A 25,816-nucleotide genomic window follows, 5' to 3' on the forward strand; every position below is an offset into this window, starting at 1 on the left:
AACTTAAATATCTCATAAAATTCAATAATTTCAATTTAAACATTGAATAAATTCATTATTATTTGGAGAACTACTGAAACAGAAAAGTCCTGGCTGCAATTTTCTATTAAAAAATTATTTTTACTCATATTTGCTACGGCTAACTGGAGTTTTTCCAGAAAAAAAAAAGAGCCCAACTCAATGACAAAATCCTCAACAACTATCCCTCAACCTTGTAATAATGCAAGGTAAAAGCAGTGGATAGCAATTAATATCCATTTAATTAGTATTTACTGTCTATTCACTATCCCTTCAAACTCTTACCTTGGTTATAGTAACATGAATGTTAAATGTGCAGTTAAAGACAAACCCTTTGAAAAGGAAAACCACCAAACTATTTTAGCTCTTGTGTGGATTAGCAAATTAATTTGCATAAAACATCATCCTTTGGATATTGGCAGGAGGGATTGCCTATAAAATTTAGTCTACTGGGTTATTTTAAATTACCTTCCATACAGCTCATCTGCTCCATCTCTGCTGAGCAGCATGCTTAGTGGCTGGTTAACACAGAAGGCTATCCTTCCAGGATTTTAAAATAAATTAACATGTACTTAGCTGATGAATTACATGGAGGACAGTATAATAGGCATTGTGTTTTCCCCTGAAAACAGCCAGGTTTCTTTCTTACAGCTTGAAATCTTGTCTATCCTGACAGCTACATTATGCAGCATATTCAGTGCATGGCTTAGCAATGGTTCTAATTCTGGCTTTGCTATAGTTAATCATCATAAATGTTTGGCCTTAAAATAAGTTATATTGGGAATCCTAAGATGTATGGATTTTTTTTTCTGAATTTTTGCTGGAAAAACAGCTCACAATTACTACGTATATTTTAGATAGCAACAGGTTGTTCTGTATCAGTTCCAGTCTGTCTCTCCTGTTCAGGTTCTCGTTTTCTTAGAACTGATAAGAACTTTATCACTTGGAAACTTCTGTTCCTCTTTGAACGTGGTTGAAATTGATAAGAAGTTCCAGCCTTGGACAGTGTGGGGTGGAAAGGAGAGAGTTCTAAGACAGTTGCTTTTGCCTTATTTCCAAAGCTAGAAGGTTAACCTAGCCCCTAAGAAAATAATGGAAGTTGGTAAGAACAAAAGATCTGGGTTCCCCATGGAAAGCAGGCTTTGGGCTCTCACCATGTTAGTGTTTTTTCAACAAGACTGAAGCTAGCTCTCCACAAGAAGGTACTTGATACATGGGTTTGCACATCACAGTTGCTTTTGTTGGTGAAAGAGGAGCTTTAATTTCTAGTAGCACATAATTTAAAAAGATTTGGTGTTTTTTGTGTGAGAGCATCTAAAATAACAAAACTGATCAAATGCATTAACCTTTTTAAAGCATTTTGATATTCAAGTTTTGTGGAAAATGTTTGACTAGAGAATGGCTCATCTGTTGAGACAGTTATGTAACTAACTTTCATATGGTATAGCATTCAGTAATCTGTGGAAATTGTGTTTATTTTTTATAAATTCAAGTGATTAATTACATATGCTTTATGGTGTATTTGCTTTGTGACTGACAAATGGAACAAAAATGTATTTCACATATAAGTTTGTTTTCAGGGAGAGTGTGAATGTGGTTCATTCACAAAATCTCTTAGCGTTAAAATCATCTTTGAAAATATTCTCTTACAGGTAGCTTCATTTATTTTTAGGTCAGTATTTCACTCTGCATCAGCTTTCATAATCTCTTTACATACTTTAGGAACAGGCAGTTTATTGTTTTTGACACACACTACAGGGTCATGAGTGGAAACAATTCGGGCTACAAAGTGCATGTCAGTTCAGTGTTCCTCTGCTGACGGCATGTCTGTCTGAAATCAAGTTTAAAAAATTGGCCCTGTCTCCAGCTGACTTGTTTGGTCAGGCTGAGTCATAAGATTAACCCTTGACTTGTCACCAAGGAAGAATGGAGTAAACAACTGTACCCTGTACAGTACCACTTATCCAGCTATGATTCATTTCACTGTAACATGATTCTCTTAAGAAAACAAATTACAGAGCAGCTGTTGCTTGGCTTAAATGAGGATTAGAAAAATTGCAACCACAAAACAAAAACTTGCTCTGGACTTCAGGAGCTTTTGGAATAGTTACCTGGTAGCAGTTCCTGCAAATGCAGAGTTATTGCTAACAACATAGCCTTTTTTTCAGCAGTCTTTCAAATTCTTCCATTTTAGGTTCATATTTTATCCTGGTGAAAGTAAACTTATGTGGTTTCAAGTTTGATATGCTGAGGGAATTATGGCCTGATCCTGTACGGTCAATGAATGTATCAAATGTGAGAAACAATGTTTTCATACAGTAAATGTAGAGCAGATACAGTGATATGTTTCAAGCATTGGGCACTCAAGATTTTATTCCCAATGATGTGAGTGAGTGTAGGACAAATAATTTCCTTTTCAGTAAAATGCAATTGTTATCCTTTTGATTTGTGGGGAAGCAAGCCAGGAGCAAATTCATTTAGTGACTCATTATGGAGGGACCAGTTTGTCTCCAAACAGATGTTTGCAGTGGCATTCCTCAGTTTTATTGATCATATTGTTGCTTTTGTCTTACCTATGTGCTGGTGAACAAAGTTAATGATTTATTTCTACTGATAAATGTTAATAGTGTTAGTAAACATTGCTAGTCAATATTACCTATGTATTTTTTGATACACTGCTCTTACAAGTGTAGGGCAGCTGAACACAGAGCAACCTCCCACCAATGCTACACAGTCAAGTTAGGTTTCTCTGCTTGATGTTTTTAATATTTTTCCAGTTGCTTATATACAGGTAATGGTTATTATTTGAAGGGGGTTGATCATGCTCTTCATCTCTAATACAACTATTTTGAAAACCAGGCATGTGTGCATGGAGGTCCAATAGCAATTACAACTGTGTTGGTGATAGTCTTCAAAGAATTGACTGCAGTTACCCTGGAAGTACTTCTAATGTTTCAAAAGTTTGCATGCTAAAATTATTTTAAAGGGTTCTCTTAGTGCTTCAAGTCTGTGAGCTAAAGTGTCTTTTCCAACTTTTCTAAGTTGTACATTATTCTGAAGTAGTGTTTTTAATCTAGTGCACTATAAGAAGTAGCACATGCAAAGATCTGAAGATCTTTTAGCAAGTCTCATCTGTAGAGTCCTGAACATTAGTGAGAAGCTTTAAGGAACGGCATTGTTAGCTGCAAATCAAAGGTTCTTAGGGACTCTCTGGGGACTGAAATGGGTCTTTGCGGTCCCTAGGGAAGGAGGAAGCTGCCAGTCACTCTGCAGGCCTGGCAATTTAATAGTCTCCAGTATAGTGATGTTCTTTTTTGCAGCTGCTGCTGCTACGCCTTTTGTATTGGAGAGGAGTTTGGTTCAGATATCATTAGCTTTGCTGCATAGTTAAACAGTTCTGGATGCGTAGTTTGACTTGCAGTAAAAATGCAAGTGTTCTTCAGCAGATGGAAACTTCAGGATGTATTTGCCAACATATTCTGAGCACAGTAGTCTAATTGACTGGAAGAGTTCACTGAAAGAAACATTTGAAGCTTGAGATGGGAATAATTTTTGTCAGCGTGTATATATTCTGTATATTTATAGACACTACAGTAGTGATGTCCTGAGATAATGGACATTACACAGAGATTTTTATCTGATTGAAGTATTCAGCTGCAGTCAGTTTATCACCCTTGTGGATCTTTTTAGTTCAGAGGGTTTCACTGACACACGAGGTGCTTGGCAGAATGAACCAGACTTCTGCAACTTGCTTTCTCTCCCTGTAAATGGCTGAATTGAACTTTACCCATTTTTTTCCTTATCCTGAAATATTTTCCTGCTTTTGTCAGGAGGAAGGCAGGGAGAATTCACAGCATTGGCAGTAGACACAACTGGAGGTGGAGAAATGTGGTTGAATGTTAACCTTTTTTTCCCTGGATTGAAGTCGGTATCTGACTTAGCAGAAGCTCAGTTAATAACCAGCTGTGTTCACTTGTAGAAAATAAAAAAATGTATGCCCCATTAAGAGTTAATGTTAGTTAATGCCCCTGCTCGGTGAAGAAAGTAAAAAGGCCTAGCAGGCATTGATAGTGTGCAAATATTGAGGGATCTCTGTGCTGGAGGTTGCAGTCTGTTTGCTGTATTTGAATAATTCACGATTTTGTGATGTGACAAAGTTGCTGAGGTCCTCTCCCCTTCTCTGCCCTGTCTTGTATGGGCATGTATGTGTGCTCTTTCATACAAAACTGTATTATACGATATAAAGGGACCCTGGACTCGTGTTTCCAAGAGAATCCTTCCTTATAGGTTGTATACCCCATCTTAAAGACATGGTTTTATTTTAACCCAACATATTGCGTAGGTGTTGTCTGTGTTAGGATCACTCCCTGCCCCATCCTGCCCTGCTCGGAGGGGCTCGGGTTCTCCCCTGGGACTCGCTCCCAGCAGCTCCCCGCGCCTTTGGGAAACGTTTGCCAAAGTTGGAAACAACTTTAGACAGAGCCAGATGGCCGTGTGGCTGGAGCTGCATCGAGCAGCGTCTGCACGGCCACAAGTGCTCTAATTTAATTAAAACAAAAAGCAGACGATTATCTCAGGGCTCAGGACGTGCCCATGTGCGGGTTCCCTGCGGCCCCCGGCGCGTAGGGCTGCGTGTGCCGAGCCCTCAGCGCCCGCGGGCCCGTGCGCGCCTCCTCCCGGGGCCGGGGCCGAGGCGCGGAGCGGGGGCTGGCGCGCCCCCCGCGCCCAACCCCCGCGCCGGCCGGAGATGGTTCAGTCCTGCTTTGCATAAGCCGCCTTTGAGCGCTCCATGTGCGCGGCGGCGGGTGGATGCCGTGGGGAGCGGGAGGCGGCGCGCTGAGCCCGGCCCGCGCCAGCCGCGCCATGTACTGCGCCTACCCCGTGCCCGGCGTGGGCAGCAGCTCCCTCATGTACTACTACAACGGCAAGACGGTGAGGGGCCGCCTTTGTCCGGGGCCGCCGGGCCGGGCTCGCGCAAGTTCGCTCCGGGGCCCCGCCAGCCCGGCCGCGCTGGGGCGGGAGCTCCCCGGAGGCGCACGGCGGGTCGGGCTCTGAGGAGAGCGGGCCTGGGGCGGGGGGCTGCTTTGTGCCACGGGGGACGGGCGGCCGCGCAAGACCCGCCGAAGTTTGTGTTCCTGCGTGCCCGCGCCTTTTCTTTGTGGGTTGCGGGTTTGGCCGGGGTTGTTTCGGGTTTGTTTTCAGGCAGGGCCCTCCCCGAGCGCTGCGGGCTGCCCTGTGCCGCGCTCCCGGCTCCGGCGGCCCCAGCCCCGCGCAGCGGCGCGCACCGGGCCGGCCGCCAGCGCTGCCCTGCCCGCGCCGGGCGCTCGCCGCGGGACTTCGGAATCATCAAATGTTCCTGCAAAGGCGGGAGGGGGGAATGCGGATTCCGGAGGGGGGGAAGAAAACAAATCTCTGTGGAGTGAACTTAGTGGAAGTTGGACGGGGTATTTCTGTTTCGTGGTAGATAGTTCTGTTTTTTAAATTAGAAGATCAGTTCTGATTTTTGTGTGTAAGAATCAGCATACGATGGTAAATTAGCAACCGTGTGTTTCTTCCAGTCTGTTTATGTTGTATGTGGTTTTGGCTTTCTTCTGTTATAAAAATAGTATTAAGTAGGAAATGGGGAGATGCTGATACTGATCTTTTTGTGGCTTTTTTTTTGTTTGGTTTTGTTTCTTTATTGCTGGTCCACCTCCCGTGGGCCTGTGTGAGTTTTGCTTTCATTAGTAAACTTTTTTTTGCCAAGATTTTTGTTCAATGGTAATTAAAATATGAATCTTTATATTCATAAAAGACGCTGTGTACGAGCTTCTTGAATAACAGCGAAGACGCTGGAGGAGAGGTTGAGGAATCAGTAAAATCGCTTGGTCTCTATTTCATTTCCTTTGGTATAAATGCCAGCTGTCTTTCAAATATGAAATGATTTTTCTTTCATGTCTGCTCCTAGGCTAAAACAATCTGTTTGAAGTTTTATGTGAAGATATATATAAGACTTAAGTAAAATTAACTATACAATACCCCTGAAGCAAAGGGAATATAACTTGCATGGAGTTTTGATTTTATTCTTTCTAGAGCACAGATCACTCTATTACAACATTTCTCTTTGTTCTTGTAGCAGGAAAAAAGGCTTTGATCTTATTAAGTATTTCCAGGCATATAGTAGATGGAAGTGCTGGTACTGTAGGAGGGCATGGCTTGAAAATTGATAGCATGTGCCTGTTATGGGTCAGAGGTGACCTTTATGAGCTTGAAAACTTAGTAAATAGATGACAAATCATATGATCATCCTATATCATGTTGCCCAAGGTTTTATTTAATTTTTTTTAAAAAATCTTAGTAACTTTTACCACTGTTTCTCCTAGGAATATTGCAAGTTTGCCTAAATTACTAATTTAAATATACGTAAGGAGGTTATGTGGAGTTGTGGGATTGGTTTTTGTGTTAGCTTTTGAAGCACGCCTCTTGGTGTGTATGCCAAATCTTTGTATGAACTTTTCTACAGTGAGAGAACAGTACATACCCTAATTTTGATGTCTTAGTGCTTTTATTTGTATTGTCTGATAAATTAGTGGTTGCTAGCATGAAGCTTATTGTTCAAGTTGGAGATTTTTATTTAGATCGTTGTATTAGATTTTGGGTGCTGGCATTCTTCAATACCTGCTAATGTATATAAAATCCAATTTATTTACTCACAAAATAAGTGAGAAATCACATGAAGAAAATGTGTAAACTTTTGATTAAAATATTTTCTTCTTTTCAATTTCTTTAATCTGTAAGCCAAAACAAAGCTTAGTATTATGCTTAAAACCAAACATATGAGCAGCCCAATAGAAGATTCAGTGAGGACTGGCACATATATTAAAGCCTGAAATATAAATCAGAGGCTTTTACTGTTAGAAGAAGTTCAGTTTTTTAAATTTGTTTTAGGAAGGACACATCAAAGTAAAAATAGTGATTTAATACAAATCCCTTGCTGAGGAGTGAAATTTTACTGTTATGTGTGATAGGTGCTATAGGAAAAAAAATATGTATTTCAAGAATCCCCTTTAAATCAAAAAGAAAAAAGTCCTAATCTATTTCATAAAGAAAATAAAGCACTTGCACTGCACTAGACATAGCCTGTTTTTTTTTTCTTGTTGTGTTTGGGGGTTTTTTGTTTCTTTTTTTGCCCTTCACCTGTTGACATTTAGAAAATACTCTCAGTTTAATGAAAGCTTACAACCTTTTTGTATAGAGCTTTTAGGAAAAAAATTAAAGCTATACTTGAAGATTGTTTCTATCAATAAGGTTTTATCTTCTCTTTCAGTCAAGAGTCTCAGCCCCCCAGATGTTCCAGATACCTCATTTCCATTAAAAATAAACCTGCAGAAATATTTAGGTAGAGATAATAGCACAAATGTAAATTATGTCTTTTTGTGGGTTTCTTGTTTTTTTGTTTTTTTTTGTTTTTTTGTTTTTTTTTTTTTAACTAATGCACAATTAAGCAAACTTTGTCATTCACTGTGGCCTTTTCATTTAGATTTTAGGAAGTGCAACAGTACCGAAATGATATTTAATAGAAGTCTGATACCATCTTTGTGTTTAAAAGTAAAATAGACTTGCATGATTCCACTGTTTTCAGTTCACCTACAAGTATAGAAATAAGTTAGTTATTTTCTAAATGTACTGTAGAATTATTTAAATATAGATGACAATGCAGTAATGTGTCAGTTATCACCAAAATAAATAATTTTTGCAAAAAAGATTATATTTTATATCACTTATTACTACTATTTAATATGAGAACAGATTAGTGAGTATACTCATTTTATTGTTTTATTTTGTGCATTTTATGGGTTGATTTAATATACCAGTCTATGTACAAGTATATTTTATTATTAAATAAATATCTATTTTTCTCATCGTAGGCTGAGATTGAGCCCTTCTCCAAGGTGGAGAACCTGCATCTTTTCCAGTAGATTTCTACAATGCCTATTTAAAAAGGACAAAAAAAGAGTCAGGAGATTTAGGTATTTTGCATATACGCAGTGTGTTGTGATTTGCTTTTTGGTGAGCTAGCTTATACTGGGATATTTTTTGAGAAAATACTCTTTTCCTTGAGAGTTTTGAGAGCTTTTTATAGACATGTTGCTGATGAGCACATGTATAGATGAACAAATGCAGAGTGTGGGGAGAGCCGGGTGTGTTCGGGGGTTTTTAGGGCAGCAGTTGCCGCTCCTGCGGCCGGCACCGAGCGCTGGGGCAGAGCGCGCGTTGATAATCCTGGTGATGCTCAGCTGGCACGGCAGCGTGCCTGCCTCTGCCTGATCTGCACTCAGTAACGCACTAAGGCTTCCAACGTCCATGGAAAATGGTTTTGGTTTGTAAATTTTGGAGCAGCCAGGTGCTAAGATTCAATTTCGCTTTTATTAGTGCTGGGCTAGCTAGTACACAGGGAGGGAGGTACAATTAAAGCTGTTCTGTACCATATGCTGCCCACAGCAACTTACACAAGGTCAAAGCTAACATTTGTGAGTCAGGACAAATATAAGATCATCTGGAAAATCTCTAGGGGTACGTGGCTGTGGACATTGAATAAAGAGAGGTAGTAAACACTGGTCAGCTGGATTTTTATTTCTTTCTGTTTCTCACTCTTTTCCTTCCCCTCTCCATCCCACTGAAAAATGATGAGTTACAATTCATCAGCCCAAGAGAGTTTGCCCTGCTCCACTCCATTGGGTTGAACTGCCAATCTGCTGAGCAGTGCTCCCCTGCCAGGAGGGTGTCTTGACTGCAACAAGCTTTATGAATGCTTTAAAGTGAAGGTTTTGTCCGTTTCCTTGGGCACATGAGAGCAGCCAGGGAAGGGCTCAGGTGCTGGATGGGCAGTTCTGGATTTCTCAGAACATGCACACCAAGGAGGAACATGCCCCGTTTGCTCCCTGCCTTGGCTCCCTTTAGCACGTGCACAGCAAGGTCTGCCTGGAGAAGTACAATAGTCTGTGCTGGAGGTGCAGGACCAGAGTGGCTTCAGAGAGCAGAGGGACAAATGGAAAAGATGGCCTGTGTCACTTCTGTGTGTTTGTGGGGGCACTGCTGGTCCTGGGGATTTCTCCCGCAGCTCGAGCAGCCTTCTGAAGTACAGGGAACAGGTTAAGAAACAGGCAGAGTAGTTTCAAGTGTTCTGGTTTTCGTTTCCTGAAAATCTGAATTCAATCAGGAGTTTTTGAAGACATAGTTGCATGTGTCCCTTAGTGACAGCATGATTTGAAGAGTGCGGTGAAGAGATTTTGCTTAGGAAATAAAATATAAAAAGAATCTTCAAGCACTATATAAACACATATTTCTTCCTAATGTTGTTTTTGCTGCCTTACCTTCTTTTTCTTTCCCTCTCTAGTTCACACTACAATAAAAATAAAAACTACTACTAATAATAATAAAAAAACAAACCAGGCCAAGAGGTTTCTCTGTACTGAATTTGATATTTTTGCTAAGTTTGTCTCATGCTTTTTAACATGACTTTAAAATTGTCCTTCCCTAGGGAAGAAGCTGGGAAGTGCTTGTGCTATCATTACAGTGGGATTCTGCATTTCAGAAATACCCAAATAGGCATGTATAGCGTGCCTAAACTGCATAAACATTTATTTAAGATGGAATTCAGTTTAGCTACTCTAAGAAGTTTGAATTTTATACCGTCCTTAAAAAATACAGTTTGATTTGTGGACAGGAGTGTTTTCTTAAAGGAGTCTTGTATTTTCATTTTGGATGGTGAGAAGGGTTTTTTATATACATGAACCTTTAGAGCTGGTATTGGAAACAAAAGTATGTTTGAAGATGTGGTGATACTGACTTAGTACACTAGGGCTCTTCATTTTATCATCTTGCTTAAATATTAGTTAGACAAGAATTTAGACGGGATCTTGGGTTTGGTTGGATTTTGGGGTTTTTTTTTGAAGCTTCTGTCTTGCTGTAAAGAGGAACATGGAAAACTGTAGTGAATATTCCACATTCCTGAAGTTTTACTATATGATTTTGTCAGAAATACAGTAAACATGAAAACAAGTTTCCTTTTCCTAGAACTGCCTTTCAGCAAAATTAGCTTTTGCTGCAAAACCTGCAGATAATAGTCTGTAAAGTTCTGCCACATGTACAAATCATTCATCAGCGCACACTTGCATGACTGATGCTGATGGAATGCAGATAGGCTACTTAGCAGAGTTTACAAGCTACAGAATAGGTTATTCATCTTTACTGGTTTCAAAAAATTCTGTCTCAAGCAGCTTGACAAATATTTTCCTGAACTTCCAAGAATTGCTTAAATGAGTAACATAATTCATAATTTCATAAACAGTGTGTGTGATGGGAGTCTTGGTCTTGAGATAGCATGAGCTCATCGGAAGTAAGTTTGGTTGCTTCACTGCTGGTTTTTTAATCTGCTTTTAACATTAATATTAAACGTTGATAAATATTTAAGAATTTGAAACAGGAAAATTGCCTGAGAGGATGGATGCCAACGGGACTCCAAGTGTTATATTTATTAAATGCATTTATAGAACAAGACTTGGAAGTTTTATGTAGCATAAAATTTGGTAAACCCAGATCTTCAAATTACTGTTGAAGTTATTGGCACCTGTATTATTAAAGAAGCAACAGTGAGTAATATTTGAAATGTTTTAGATATATTAGGTCCATTTAAGTTTCATGGTAGTGTTCATTACCTGTGGTAATCACCAAGGCAGATTTCAGAACTGGGATGTTTCTGTTTTGTTAAACAAATCAAACAAAATTTAAAAAAAACCCAAATCAAAAATCAGATGTCGTACATCTAATGTCTCTCAGCTTTGAAGTCAGGCCCACCACTACCCCAGATAAAGAAATCTGAATTGTCATCCTTCTTTTCCTTCTGGAGAGATGTGAACCATTCAAGGGTGCAGGAGAGACTGATGCGTGTCTCTGACTTGACATCCTCTGCAACCCGTTTGTCCTGCTTGCCTCAGTGGAGGCTTTCAGCCCTTCAGGAGCACTGCAGCATTAGGATTGATGTATATATTAGCACAGCTCCAAAAAAGTCGAGTCCAAGAGTTGATAAGTCATGTAAAAAACTGGTTTTGGCTTGCGTTTATCGGGAGGGAATTTCCCATTCATAATGGGAGAGTGTTTTGCTTGTCAGCATGGAGGCACGCTCGGTGCCTTTGGCCACAGTGCTTTGGAGGGGATTAAAGATGGGCTCCTCTTCTACCTGCTAGAGACAGCCCTCTTCAAGGAGACTGCTAACAGGCTGACCTTTTAACAGTATTCCTTCCTTGTCTTAGCGGGAATGTCAGCCAGGAAAAACTGGTTTGATGCCTCCTGGATGTCAGTGTTATCAGTTTAATAGCTAAAAGAGGCCGTCTTGAGCAGCCACGTCATATTTTTAACTGCCTTAGTCAGCTGTTGCAGAAGAGAAAGCCCTTTAAGTAGGACACCAAGTCCTGCTGGGGAGCCGCTGCAGGGCCATGCCGGCAGCCACGGGGTACGTTTGGCTGGGGAGGGGTCCCACTGCTTGTGGGCCTTTCAGAGCGAGCTGGCCGCTTGCCCTGATGCATTCCCCACTTAAAAATAAAATTTCATCTTTTTTGTCAACTTTCTTATTTAAAACCTTTGTATTTTGCATCTCATAGACTTTGGCTTAATTTTAGTACAATTTCTCCTTTGCTTTTAAATTTTGTTTGTAGTAACGCAGCACAAAAATTATGATTAGGTCATTAACCAGAAAAAACCCGGCGCTCATCTGCAGGTGATCAGATGACATCAGAGGCCTGGTTTTAATTTGTGGGTAGTTCTGATTGTAACTAAAAGAGACTCGCTCCTTTTGTGGAATTGGCTGGCTATTTCCCCACATCTGGAGTTAATGAAGTCTTTGAGACCACATCAGTTGTGTTTTGCCGCAAGAACCCTTTGATCTGAAAAATCTAGACTGGCACAAGTGCAGCTTCATAACATTGCAGCTATGTTTCTGCAAGCTATAGTTAAGATACCAAAACAAGCAGAAAGTATATGAAGTTATGTGTCTGTGCTAAGACTTTCATGTAGCTGTTTGGAAGGGCCTCTTTTGCGTTTATATAATTCATAACATTTTTATTATGTTAATGGCTTGTACATACATATTTGTAAATTATACATTTGTAGGAGCTTTTAATTCCCCTTCTGAGATAGTGTTTAATCAGTTTTTATAAATTACCCAATTATGTAAAATGTTAAAATTTCTGTCTGAAGCTTGTATTTACAAATCTCGTAGATAACGTTGCAGTTTAAAAGAAGTAGAATTCGTCACTGTAGGTGACTTCGCATTAATCAGTGTACATCTCCATGGCAGTGCTAAATGTCATAAAGCTTTGTTTCCACTGCTGTCCTGTGACAGTGATAGATTATCCATCAGCTATAGCATATGCTGTGTTATTCTGCACAACAGAGAACTTGTAAATTAAGCCCAGTTTTACCTAATATGTTTGCAGTCTTATGAGTGCGAGTATTTACAATTTGACAGAGTGACATTTCTGTTAAAATATGTCCCAGGCATGGAATATACATGCATTCATCATATAGAGTAAATACATATGTACTGCGAACATTGCTCAGGATGTATTGTCATTCTGTCACTCAGGTCTGGTAAGCATCTCTATTTTACGTCTATTCCATAAACTGAAAAATTTCGAGTAAAATATTGAGCAGCTTTCCGAAAAGCTTTCCTTCCGAAAAAAAATTTCATTTGTTTTCAATAAAAACCAACGGTAAACAAGCACGTAACTTAAAGTTTTGTATTTTCCACTTGACTCCTCCTAACCAGGTGTCTGTTTACCTGCTGCCCTTTTCATTGCAGGGCTCATCCCGACAGCTGTGCCCTGTGCCCTTGTCCCGGTTCCACCATTGTGGGATTGCAGGGATTTTGCTGCAATGGTGCCGCTGTGAGCGAGGCCGCGAGCGCAGTGCCTGGGCACGGGTGATGTCAGAGGCGCTGGCTCAGGCACATCCCGGCCATTTGTTCCCACAACAGCAGGGCTGCAAAAGCGTTCGGCAGCGGGAGGAGGGGGATTGGGATGCAAATGGAGCGGGACTTGCCCACTTCACTATCCTCAATGTCCCTATCAGAACAGTCCGCCTCTGGGAGGACAATGGTTCTTTTTTTAGGGGAATTTAGGCTTTTTTGTTGGTTGGCTTGGTTTTCCTGGCCCTTCTCGCTCTTGGTAAACAACATCTCAGAAAGACCAGGGAGAGTTGTGAATGCCGTAGAAACATATGTGTGTCTGTACATGCATAGGAGGGGATCAAAATAATCACTTTTGAATGTTAGGGCACAGTGCATTTTTGAAGCTGCATTATATAAGCCTTAAAGTTGTGAAATTATTCATCATATATGTATTTAGTAAGTCATCTGTATTTAACAAATAAGATAAACAGTTAAAAATACCACAGTTTTTACTTCATAGGAAAAAGATGCTCCAGTTTCAATGTTACATTTTTTATATTTTTTGCTGCCATATATGTTAATTTGCTTTTTATTTAATTTCTCTTCTAACACACACTAATCATTGCAATATTCAGTATAGAACAGCTACTTATGGGTAAAGTCCTCGACTCTGTGAATACTGGGCCTTGTTCATTTTACGGAACTTATTCCTGAATACACTTTATATTTCTTCTTAGAGTTGCTGCAGTGAAAGACTTTGAGTCATTATGTTTATTTGGCGTGTTATGTTTTTAACTTGAAAAGAATATTTGTTGCTCACAAGTTGAGAACGGGCATTCCACTGGTGTGTTAACACTGAAAAAACAATAGTATTGCTTTTCTTTAATGCTAGGCCAGTGTGAAAATTATGTCGGTGTTGCAGTTTTAGGGTTATTCCTGAGGACATGCATGCGTCTGTTTCTGATGGCTCTCCAAAGGCGTGCAAGTTTCTGAATGGGTGATAAAACGGCTGCATTAAAACCTTTCCATTTGTCACTGGATGTTCTTTTCTTTCTGATTGTTGGGATGCCAGCTAATTAAATATTCAAATAGGCATACAGTTGTTTTAAAATAAAATTTGTTTGGGGCCCAGTTGTTTTATCTTGCTTTTTTATCTTGAGCAACAAGTCTGTGCGAGTCATGTACTTAGAAAGCAAAATCAGCATTCAGGCTTTTATCAGGCCACCTGGCTGAGTTGGCACACCAGAAAGTGTGTTGTTAGGATCATTCTACTGTAGTTCCTCTGTACTGTGGCAACTTGCTAAAAAGCAAATAAAACAAGGGCAACAAATGCTGCAGCTTGCTACACTGTTCTTTTTTTATTTGTGCTTTCTCTCTCTATATCTGTATGCTGTTGTGGTTTTTTTTTATGCACGACACCCAGTTATTGCTAACCTGCTTTTATTGCCCTCCAATATGTAGGTGTATGCACCATCCCCGAGTTCTGATGATTTCAACAGAGAATCTCCAAGTTACCCATCTCCTAAGCCACCAAGCAGTATGTTTGCTAGCACTTTCTTTATGCAAGGTGGGTAAAATGTCACTTGTCCTTTAGGCAGAAATCTGCAGTCAGACACCGTTTATTGGTGAATGGAGAAGTGTAAAGAGAGCGTATTGTGCTAGAGCTATGGTTAGGTTTTATATACTTTTGAAACAGCTAGATGAAGGGAACTGTCTGTTGATGTAAAGTTTTTCTCATGACATTGATTGCTGACTGAAATTTAAAGGGATTACACACCAGGCCAGATGGACAGAATTCCCATCCTTTGATTTGTAGGGGCTTCAGAGCAGCACACCGGAGTGATAGAGAAAAATGAGGTGGGGGCTTATTGACTCTTCTGGAATTTGACTGTACAATATCAGCTAACAGTCTTATGTTCTCAAACGCTTGTATATCCAGCATGCCAGAGAAAAGGGGGTTGCACTGAACGAAACAGAGCAGAATCCATTTCCTCAGCCTCACGTCACACAATTAGCTCGTGCTGCAGTCTGGTGAGGGTTTGGAGCACATTGAGAGCTCAGTGTCTCAGAACAGGAATTCACAGAGCACTTCACTTTGTGCTACAGAAGGGAAGGGAAACTGCACTGACACACAGGCTGAGGCTTATGTAATGTAGTCATTTCAGCTACTTAAATCTGCTATTTTGAAATGTTTTTATATTTTTGTGGTGCTAGGGTATCTTACACTATAAATTGCTTGTTTTAGATAAATAGATGTTTTGCAGTGTATGTTTATGATGAGTTCTGTTTGGCCAAACTTCTTATCCCTCCACCTCCTTTTTTATTATTTCTTTCAGTCTGGACTTTTTATCAACACTCTTGATTTAAATCTGGCCTTGCTGAAGGTCTGTGTAATTAGCAGAAGTGCGTGGTATTTTCTCAGCTGTGGTTGGATTATATTTCAGCTATAAAGCCTCTGTTGTTTCTTTGGTTTTTTAAAAATAAATATAGCAACAGTGTGGTGGTATGAAAATAGAAGATGCAGTATAAACTGGTCACCATTTCTCCACTGATATTAGTCTCGGTAACTGAATTCTGTATTTGTTTCAAATAATCTTGTAAAGGAACAGAGAAATTAGTATTCTTCATTAAGTGCATTTTTCTTATTTTCTCTTCTACTGAAAAAATACTACAAAAAAAGATGGGACCCACAATTCTTCTGACCTCTGGAGTTCATCCAATGGCATGAGCCAGCCTGGCTATGGTGGGATGCTTGGAGGCTCCTCTTCCCACATGTCCCAGTCCGGCAGTTATGGCAGCCTGCACACACACGACCGTTTGGTAAGACTCAGCTCACATTAATCTGTTTATAGCTGTGTATGGAGATCTAACTGATGAGAATTAACTTCTCGTTTGCTGCTCATGTATGTCAGGTAAAAACCTAGTTAGAAATCACAAACTTTGTGTATTATTAGATTTATGTCCTTCTAGTTATGTCTGTTGTATAAATAAAAATCTGGCTGTGTAGTGGTCCATTCAGAGGTTGGATGAGTCCCTTTCTTCTGTAATAAAGAGCTGGGTGTTACGTGTTTGGTATCTTAAAATATCAACATTTATCTAAGGACTAGTTAATGTCTTATGTCTGCTTCTCTTCTCTGCAGAGCTATCCCCCCCACTCAGTCTCACCTACAGATATAAATGCCAGTCTTCCTCCGATGTCCAGCTTCCATCGTGGCAGTACCAGCAGTTCACCTTATGTAGCTGCCTCACACACTCCACCTGTCAATGGATCAGATAATATTCTGGGTAAAAAGTTCTTCCTGATTTTTTTTTTTTCATTTTACAAGAAAATGAAATTTAGGGCTGCATGACGCACAAAATTAGTAAGATTTATGACATGCTTGTAGATCAGGAAAAATTCACCACTGTGATATTTCTATCCTCAGTATGGCTGACATAAGGCAAATTGTTTTTCAGTCAGCTTAAGACTTTGCCATTTATTTGCTTTCACAGTCAAGCCTGTGCTCAGGGACTGGGTGGGTGTGACTTAGTGGCCACTGTCCCTCCCTAGTTCAGTACATGTGCGGGCCCTGTAGGCAGTTCTGGCACTGAAGTTTGCAGAGCTGCTCTGGAGAAAGGCAGGAAGGCTGCTTCCAAGGGGAGGTTGATAAAGTGCATCGTAAATTCCTCTCTTAACATTTTGAGAGATTACAGAGTAGCCAGTATGATGGCTGGTTTAGCCTCCTCTGTGCTCACCTAGGAAGAAAGAAATAGAGGATGATCATCTGTTCCTTGCACATACTTGCTCGTCTTGAGATATTGCTGTAGAAGTTAAATGCTTGTAGATGCTCTGTGTTGGTTCGATAGGATTTGCACTTAGCTTCATTTTAAGGAAGTGGAATTTAGTTAGGGTGACTATGTTAGCTTTGATTTGGGAACATGTTTTAGACCAAGATCTTTAAACAGAACCCAGTTAGTGAATCTGCATGGGAAATGCAGGCTGGAAAATCCAAGTTTGTCACAAACTTGGAAACAGTGAGCGTTGCATTATTGAGATTTCTGATGTGAATGGCTTACATTCACATTCAATACATTTTTTGGCTTTAGAAGTTGATAATTGGAGAAAGAAGATTTGCTTTTAAAGGGTCTGTCTTCTACAGCAAAGCAGATATTTCTGAGGATTCAGTTCCTCTCTGTGTTTCCAATTGGCAGGGCTTCAGACTTCCTCTTGGCTTAATGGTGTGTGGAGCAAAAGGGCACGCAAAGCTGCTGACATGCAACTGAGAGCAGGGGTGACAGAAAGCTTGGTGCATCAGAGCTTTTCAGGGACTTCTTAAACTAAAGATGAGAGCACAACACAGGGAATTAGAGCAGGGGGAGCAAGGAGACACACAAGGAACTGTTCTGTGAATTTGGCTTTAAGAATTAATTAAACGTGCAGCACTTCATGATAGCAGTTTAGAAATGAGCTGCAATAATGTAATTTTCTGATTTTGATTTTCTTTTTCATATTTCATTAAAATTAGACTATGATCCAAGAAAATAATTTGTCTTTTTCTAGCTGCTTTCACTTGTTGGTCCTTAAGTTATCACAGTGGTACTGTGTTTGACTTTCAAGAGAAGAGCATCTAAATGTAAATCTAATTGTTTTAATTAAATTTTTAAGTCTAATGAGAACTGATTCTATTGACACTGACTTCCTCAGAAAATCAATTTAAAAAGTGGTTGCTCAACTCTATGTGATGAATAAAATAATAAAAGTAAATAAAATTTCAGCCTTAAAAATAAGTGTTGGGTTTACTTTCCACATTACAGGAAACAGAGGAAATGGTGCTGGAAGCTCACAGACAGGTGATGCACTTGGAAAGGCGTTGGCATCTGTAAGTAGCAGTTAGAATATTCAGATCTGAAACATATTTTAATCTATTATTTATGTGTCATTCATTTCATAATATCAAATCAGGAATTTTCACATATGAAGGCAAGACAATATACTATGATGCAATTTCTTTTACTAGAAAAATGTCCTTTTTAAATGCAAGCTAAAAGGCTTTTATTTGAACAAGACTCATTCTGAATTGCTTTTTCTTCAGGTGATCAAAAGATTTAAGGCAGATCTGGTTTATAAAGCTGGTTAGACAAAGTAAAAGATAATCACAAAAAGTTGATTTTAATCTTTTTTCTGTAGTGTTTTTGGCAAAGTCAAATATTTTTAACATTAGTCTTAGAGCAGATCCTGCCTCAAGGTTTAAAATGTTTTCTCAATGGCCTTAGAAAACTGAGAGGTTTTGAATGCTGTATTGTATAGCTATAATCTATGGAAGAGCCTTTAGAATGGTTTATATGCATAAATTTAAACTTTTAACTCCTGTTGGAATAATGTAAAACATGGTAAGTGTCTTCAACCTACTGTAAGTTCTGTTTCCATATGCATGCATACAGTAATTATTTTTTCATTACTGCAATCTGATGTGCTTTTTATAAAAGAGTAATTGATACACAGCAGCAGAAATTTTTAGAACTAGGAATGGTGGCTGGGGAAGCACTTTGTATTTCTTGTATAGAGCAAACTTTGCAGCCCTGAATGACCGTCCCTGTGTCGGGTTCTGCATCCCTCACCTCATACCAGTGAATGCAAATGTGCATGTTCATGCAGATCCTGTTACCCTCGCATCCCTCAGAGGGTCATATGTTAAAAGATTACCAGATCTGATAATGTCTGTAATGTCCATATTGGGGAGGAGAACTCTGACCTGCTGGCTTTGAGGAGAAAAATGTCCCTGTTGCTTTCAGGGATTCAGCAAGTAGATAACAATTTGGGAGTCCAGAGGGCAGTTAACGCTCCCTTTTGCCCTGTTTGAGACCTGTCAGAAAAGAGCTGGGATCGTTTTTCCTCCTGGAAATGGCAGTGCTCACATACTGCAGGCTGCTCATTGCTCTGCAGATGTATTTGGGTGTCTGCTGTTCTGCAGCCGGAACAAGATTTCGTTGTTAAGTCTGACACACTGGCCAGTTAGACCTGCGGGACTTGGTGGCATTTTCCACTGCTCTCCTTTTCTAAATGATTTTCTCATCCTTTCAGGTATTTTTGTCCAAGTCACTAGCTGAGAAAGCCAGGCTGATGTTTTGAGGAAAAACTAAATATATTGCGAGTGGAAGTCAGGGCAGAAATGTTTAATCTAACTGGTGGGTGGGCTCTGGTTGTCATAGAAACTTCTTTCTGTCATCCCGTGTTGTTGCTTGGCAGGAGCAGCCAGGTCATTCCATAAATCATTTCTGTCATAGCTGATGGTGATGCATTCCATCTGCTCTATCAGTGCATGCCATAGTCTGCACACTTCAAATCCCTCGCCTCATCCATCTGCTTCCCCCGCACCCCGCAGCACGCGCACCCAGCACACTCCCTGCGCTCCCTCGGCGAGAGCGCGGCTGCGGCGGGCCCAGGAGGGAGCTGAGCTCTCCTGCAGGTGAAGCTGACACACATGAATTTTGACAGCTAAGAAATCAAGAATATTTTTCTGTTTGAACAAAGTTTTATTCAAATACTGTGCCGCCTTTTTTTCCCCTAAGATGCCACTGCGTTCCTTTCTGTTTTTGGCTTTAAATGCTGCTGCTGCTGCAACTGTTGAGAGGAATTTCTAGTTCTAAAATTCTGTTGATGTACATCTCACAATAGGCCTTTCATGTGTGAAACATCAGAGGATACGACATTTGTTCTTCAGTTTAGGTATTAAAGACCATACAGAATAGTATGTGATTAAACATGTAAGGCCAGATAATACATTTGCAAAGGTTCTTTTATTTTAGGTTTAAGCCTGGATAATTGTGGTCTTAATCTCAGGGTAGGCAAGAAAGAGAATTGTACATGAAAGTATTTACACAAAGTTCCCAAAGCCCTGTGGATTATGCATTAGTTTGGATAATGAACTAGTATAGATAGAAAGAAAAGAAAATCTGGGTATTCGTGCCATTTCTAATGTCTTTCCCTGAACATTTGCCAAACAATAACCCTTTAAGATTGTGCCCATGGAGGGTTATATGGCAGGAGAAACATCTGGTTTATTTCATTGCCTAATGCCAAATCAAAACACTTGGTCTTTAATTTAGAGGAGATCAAACAGGAGGACTGTTTAACTTTGTTGATTATATCAGACCTCTTTGTGATAACTTATGTTTTGATTCCTACCTCAGCACTGGGGTAAAGGCCTTTGTACCGTCTCGGTAGTTAAATAGCCACTGGTCCCTCCACAAAAGAAAAGAAAATGTAGGGAAGTTGACTTCTAAAAGTAATTCATGAATTAAGTTTCTTTGTTGCTTTAGACTCAATAACATTAACATAACAAAGCCTAACTGAAATGTACACTGTAGTGTTTAAAAAATTGGACTAACAGCTCCGAGGTTTGGCTCTGCAGGCTCTCAATTGTGCAGCTTTTGTCTAAGAGCCTTTTCATTAGACCCTGGCATATTGGCACCCCACTGATTGGAATGGACCATGACTGATAGGAGGAGGAGTCTCATTTGTTGCTGTAAAATGAGTCATGTTACCGTTTAAGCCTGGCAGAAGGTGTCAGGGTTGTTCATCATTGGTCATTTAACAGCACGGCAGCCAGGGACTGCATGCAGAATGAATTCTGACCTCGTATTTTAGTTGAGGCTTTGCTGTACTGTAGATTTTCCCTGTTATAAAATACAGCAAAATAAAATTGGCAGGTACGCCTGTGAAAAATGAGCAGTTTCAAAGAAAACTTTGTAGCCTTTGACTTTATTTTAATTTTCTGTATCTTATCTGTCTGAAACTCTCTGCAGTTCTTATACTGACACCAAGATTTATTTTTGTGCTGATGTACAATGCATGAATTTCCTCCGGTAGTATGAGGTAGTTTGTTCTAAATATATTTCCTTTCTAGCATGTATGAAAAGGAGGAAGCATTTCCATTATGGTCTTTTCTAATGGAAAAGTACAATGTACCAGGAAGGAGCATGTGGTCTATCAGGTCCTGGTTTTGTCAGTTCAGAAAATACAATATGGAACTTAATGAAGTTATTGTCAGCTAAATGCTGAAATGTCATATTGTCTGTGTGAAGAGACATCAACCACACTGCCAGTGAAGATTTTTTTAACTGCCATCTGATGACTAACAAATCCTGGTCTCTGCTCAAGTAAAACAGGTTTGAACTGATGACCTATAAAAATATGTTCTGAAGTCCATAGTCAGCCTCTAAATCTATTAAAATCCCTTCATAAAATGAATTTTCCCAGTGTCTTGAGATTTTAGTTTTTAATTAAAGCTTTAAGCATTATGTCTTCTATTTTTACCAGTAGTTTTTAATTTCATTATTAGCAAGAAAAGAATCGTTGTAAGTTTAGTATCTCAAGAGGCCAATTGATATTGAAATACGAGAGAAGCATTTTATGTGCTGCAATACATTGCAAGAGGAACAAAATTTCAAGTTTTTTTTGTTTGGTAGGTACCAATAATAAGAGAGCCTGAATGCTTTCTTGGTGTTATGTGAAGGATTAATTTTTAGCAGATAACATGTGTTGAATGCTAAAATCTCTCTCTAAAATTTGGAAAGTCATTATTCATTGGCATTTTCCTGAAGTTTTGTTTGATATAATTAGCTGTGTACTGTGAACTCTTATGTGAACCGTTCCCCTGCAGAGACAAAAAGGCTGTAATTTCTGCTGCTCTTAAATGAGCAGGAAGGTCAGTTATACTTGTGTCACTATCAAATACAGACTGTGCTTATTTGTACAGCTGCTTGAAAATGAAAGTTCTTTGGACATTTTTAGAGCCTTGAGTGTAATAAAGCAGAGCTATGATTGAAGGATCAAATTGCATTTTTTATCAATCCAGAATCAAGAGTGACAATTAAAACATGAAAAAGAATTCTAATAGCGTTTTTCCTGTGTATTATAACATATATTGATATGTAATCTCTTTGTCTGTCATCAGATTTATTCTCCTGATCATACCAGCAGTAGTTTTCCATCGAATCCATCAACACCAGTTGGGTCACCATCGCCTCTTACAGGTACAGACTGGTCATTTGTCAGTACCTTGCTTGTGGTTTTGAAAATGTCCTGTTGGAAATCAGCATTAACTTCCTTGCATAACTGCTTGTGCATTTTGGTTATTTTTCCATTGTAAAAAAGAAAATTTATAAATCCAGATTCATAGACGTTTTGTTAGGGGCACTCTCTTGAGTCCTAGCAACTTGCTTTGAAAATTAGCAAATTAAAATAATGTTTGGAAGCATTAACTGACCATACATATGAGGGCTATAAAGATATCTGTACGGATTTGCACTGTTGAGAGAAAGAAGAGTGATTTGATTTGATTTGGGGGTTTTTTTGAGCTATATGTTAAAGCTCTGTGGCAGCTTTCAGTGACAAACACAGCAGATGTGTGTTCCTCTAATGAAAATATAGTAGGCTATGAGACTATCCAACTTGTACACAAGATAGCTTTTCATTCATATATTTCATGAATGTTTTCATTCTCTGGGAGAAGAATTTCTGGCATTTTTTAAAATAAATGCTGTGTATTGCAGGCACCTCTGTCACCTGTGCTTTGTGCATTTGTAGTGTGAATGTGGGAAGAAGCATTCCAGTGTGGAGATGAACTGTGGGCAGCTGCCTACAGCTATTAGTGCTAGTGCAGCTTTCACAGACACTGTGGCCTCAGCTGTCTAGTAAAAGTTGAACAGCTGTTCTCCATATAGAGAGGACTGTGAAAGCTCCATTGACTTAAATTTGTTGTTTAACAAAGAACTAGAATTACAAGTAAGATGATGTAACTTTAACCCTCTTCTTTCCTATAGTGCAATTTGTTAAATTATTTAACATTTATACAACAGTCTGTTCCCATGTTCTCTGTTGTTTTAATATATCCCTGCAGGCTTCTGGCCATTGGTCACTTTTTTTGTAAATGTTGTGCTTCTTATAAAACAATAAAATTACCTTAAGGTGAAAAGGGTACAGAATGAGCTTAGCTGAATGCTTTTGTAATCTAGATGAATAAATTAGTAAAGGTATTGCATGCAAAATGCAGTCATAATCATATGGCTGTGAATATGCATATCTTTATATGCAGTGTCACTCAAAGCCTCCATCATTCATGCTTCACTCCTATTTAATGGACACTGCTCTGGTTTTCTGTGGATGTAATGGATTAATGAATATCTGACATGGCTTACCTGAGCAGCTGCTTTGGGCATTTCTTTTCTATTATTGAATAATCCATGTTGAATTGAGTAATGATGGGATTAATGGGATTTTTGATTTAGTGATTACAGTTGACAAAAATGTTTTGTGTATTCTGTTGTACTGAAGAGGCAGATCAGACCAGAAAATTATTATTATTTTCTTTTTAACATCAAAGCAAGTATTGAAAATATTTTGTGGCTGGAAGAAAGAAGTTCTGACATTTCCAAGTATTTAAAATTATAAAGAACCCAAAGAGGTTTTTTCAAGAGTTGCCTAATGAGATACTGCACCTCGTTTTGTAAGCGTGAAAGCACTAGCTAATTTCTGAGTTTAGAATACAAATTTGACGTCACTAAATTGGTGTTTTTGCTGTTATTGTCTTTGCCTGTTGCAACCTGTATGAAATGTACAAAATTTGCACTTTACATTCCTTATTCTGGATTCTGATGGTTAAGACAGTAGTAGACATAAACAAATAATAGTGAAGTCCTTTTCAGGCTCAAACTTAGCATCTGCTTCACATTTATACCCTCCCATCTCCTTTAATTCCAGTGATACAGAATTTATCAAGCCTTTGGTAAATTGCTTCAGTAGTTAATTACCTTCATTTATGAATCTGGACTTTTATCTTTATTCCCAGATGAGTCACTAAGAACACGGTGAAGCACAATGTGAAGTAATTACTACTGCATTTATTGCTATTTATACTCCTGGTAGCCATTTTCTGTCTTGACCCAAAAAGTTATTGCAGATAAGACAAATGTTTTATGTGTACCGAAATAATATATTTTGGAGCATTTTAGCCTTCGTTGTCATTTTCCCCTTTTGCAATTAGGTATTTGTTTAGTTAGCATTCATAGTATTACAGATTGCTTAAGTTATAATTTGCCCATGCTTTAATTGTGAGTTAGGGTAGGAGTACTGTGTTTACCAGGGAGAGCACTGACACAGACCAATGTCATGAGACCTTGGGGTTCATAAGCTCATGACTGACTCCTTGGCTCTTCCGTTGCTGAATGAGGATTAATGACGTTTTTTAATTCAGTTAAGTAAAAGCTTGGAGAAAAACTTGATGAAAACCCCCAAGTATTATGAGACAATAGTGCATGTCTTGCCTGCCTTGCCCTCATTTAATTTCTAATTTTACATAAACATGACCAGAGCTGAGCATCTTGCATAGTTTTAATGATTGTGTACACGCATGTGGAGTTTATATAAGCATCTCAATGGTGGGAGCCTCGGTATTTTAAGAATCCTTGTGCAGGATCAGAGGCATTCAGGAGGTTTGGTGGGTTCTGAGGATGCAAAGCCTCTGCAGCTCTGAGTGTGTTTGAAAGGGGAGCCAGAGGATTAGTGTTGGGGAGACTGGGGGTAAGAACAATACTGCAGTGATTGCTGTCGGTGACCCCTGTAAATCCTAACACTTGCCTGGCTTATTTGTTTTTTAATGCTGCTGTGTTGGTGCTGCCCTAAAAGCTGCAGTTGTTAATTGCAGGGCTTGTGGTGCCAGGATGCTTTTTAACATAATTGGTGGATTTCATGCACAAACTTCTAGGAGGGGGAGTGGAATGAGGCAAGCAGGAAATCGGTGCCATCTGGCAACGTGCAGCCATGGAGGCAGAGTGCCACCGCTCGGGAGGAGCCCCGGCGCTGCCGAGGTGTCACTGAAAGCTGCAGGTCACACTTGAGTTGGTTGTTCCCTCCCTTCTTTTCTTTTTGTCTCCTTCGTGAGATGCCCCACTCACAGTTTTGTTCTGGGCTTACACTGCAGAAATAGGACTTTCTTCAGTTAAAGCCCCCAAACAAACAGAAGAGGTGCACAGGATTTCAGTCTGCTTGCTGCTCACCTGGCCACCCTCCTGCTTAATCCCTGTGCTACAGGGAGTAGTACTCTGAGTTCTGATAGCAGCAGTGCTCCTGACCACAGTCCTGTCTCTAAAAATGGAGTTCTGGGCAAGGAAAAATTTGAACATTATGCTAAACCAAAATGCTCCATAGTTTTTTCATTAACGGTTATGCAGAAATAAGTGGGACTCCAAGCATTATTCCCAAGTTCAGGAATGAGAGCAATGCAGATGGAGACTACAGGTCCAGACCCAGAGTAGCTGTGTGAAGTGAAAATCGGTAATTATAAACTTACTCACTGAATTCTTTGTATTCTAAAACAGAGTTCCAGCACAATTATGGCAGCTCTGGACTTTCATGAAATAGGAGATTTTTATTATTTTTTAATTAGAAAGGAAATATTTAGGTATTTTAGTAATTTTAATAGCTATGCAAGCTGTACTCTTTTTGTTAAATAAAACCTTGTCTTTAAAAGGTAACTACTTGCAGCTCTCTGAACAAAGGAACTGTAATGTTATTAAACCTTTTCCCAGTTTTCCAGACGCACAGCTCTGGCTGTTATTGAAAGAACAAGCCCACAGGCTCTTCCTTTAATGAGCTGAGTTGGATTGTATATCCATAATTTATTAATGTAATTGCTTTATTATTACATTTGTATGGCTGAAAGGAAGCTGTCTCTAATGGCCATAGAATTTCATGTAGTATCTTTATAAAAGATGCATTATTAGTTGGTGAGAAAAATGCATGTTGTACTACTTCAGGCTTTGTGTTAAAAGTACTGCTTTATTAGTTATTACATTTCACATCTAATTATTTTTAAAAATTACATGATAATTAGG

At 39.3% G+C, this 25,816-nt stretch overlaps 1 protein-coding gene across 14 annotated transcripts in view; it reads left to right on the forward strand.

Moving 5' to 3' along the window:
• TCF12 (transcription factor 12) overlaps window positions 1–25,816 on the forward strand; it is a 159,488-nt gene that overhangs the window by 115,368 nt on the left and 18,304 nt on the right. For 9 of the 14 annotated variants that reach the window (XM_059481975.1, XM_059481974.1, XM_059481978.1 and 6 more), the window contains 5 exons: window positions 14,405–14,510; window positions 15,624–15,763; window positions 16,084–16,228; window positions 17,738–17,802; window positions 21,880–21,958. In XM_059481975.1, coding sequence (XP_059337958.1) covers window positions 14,405–14,510; window positions 15,624–15,763; window positions 16,084–16,228; window positions 17,738–17,802; window positions 21,880–21,958 — 535 coding nt within the window. Of the gene's footprint in view, window positions 1–1,073; window positions 1,221–4,719; window positions 4,951–7,933; window positions 8,028–14,404; window positions 14,511–15,623; window positions 15,764–16,083; window positions 16,229–17,737; window positions 17,803–21,879; window positions 21,959–25,816 lie in introns of those variants that run through there. The other 5 variants (XM_059481981.1, XM_059481982.1, XM_059481983.1 and 2 more) reach the window with 3 other exon arrangements.

This window comes from Ammospiza nelsoni, chromosome 14 (assembly GCF_027579445.1).
Source record: "Ammospiza nelsoni isolate bAmmNel1 chromosome 14, bAmmNel1.pri, whole genome shotgun sequence".
Taxonomy (NCBI): domain Eukaryota; kingdom Metazoa; phylum Chordata; class Aves; order Passeriformes; family Passerellidae; genus Ammospiza; species Ammospiza nelsoni.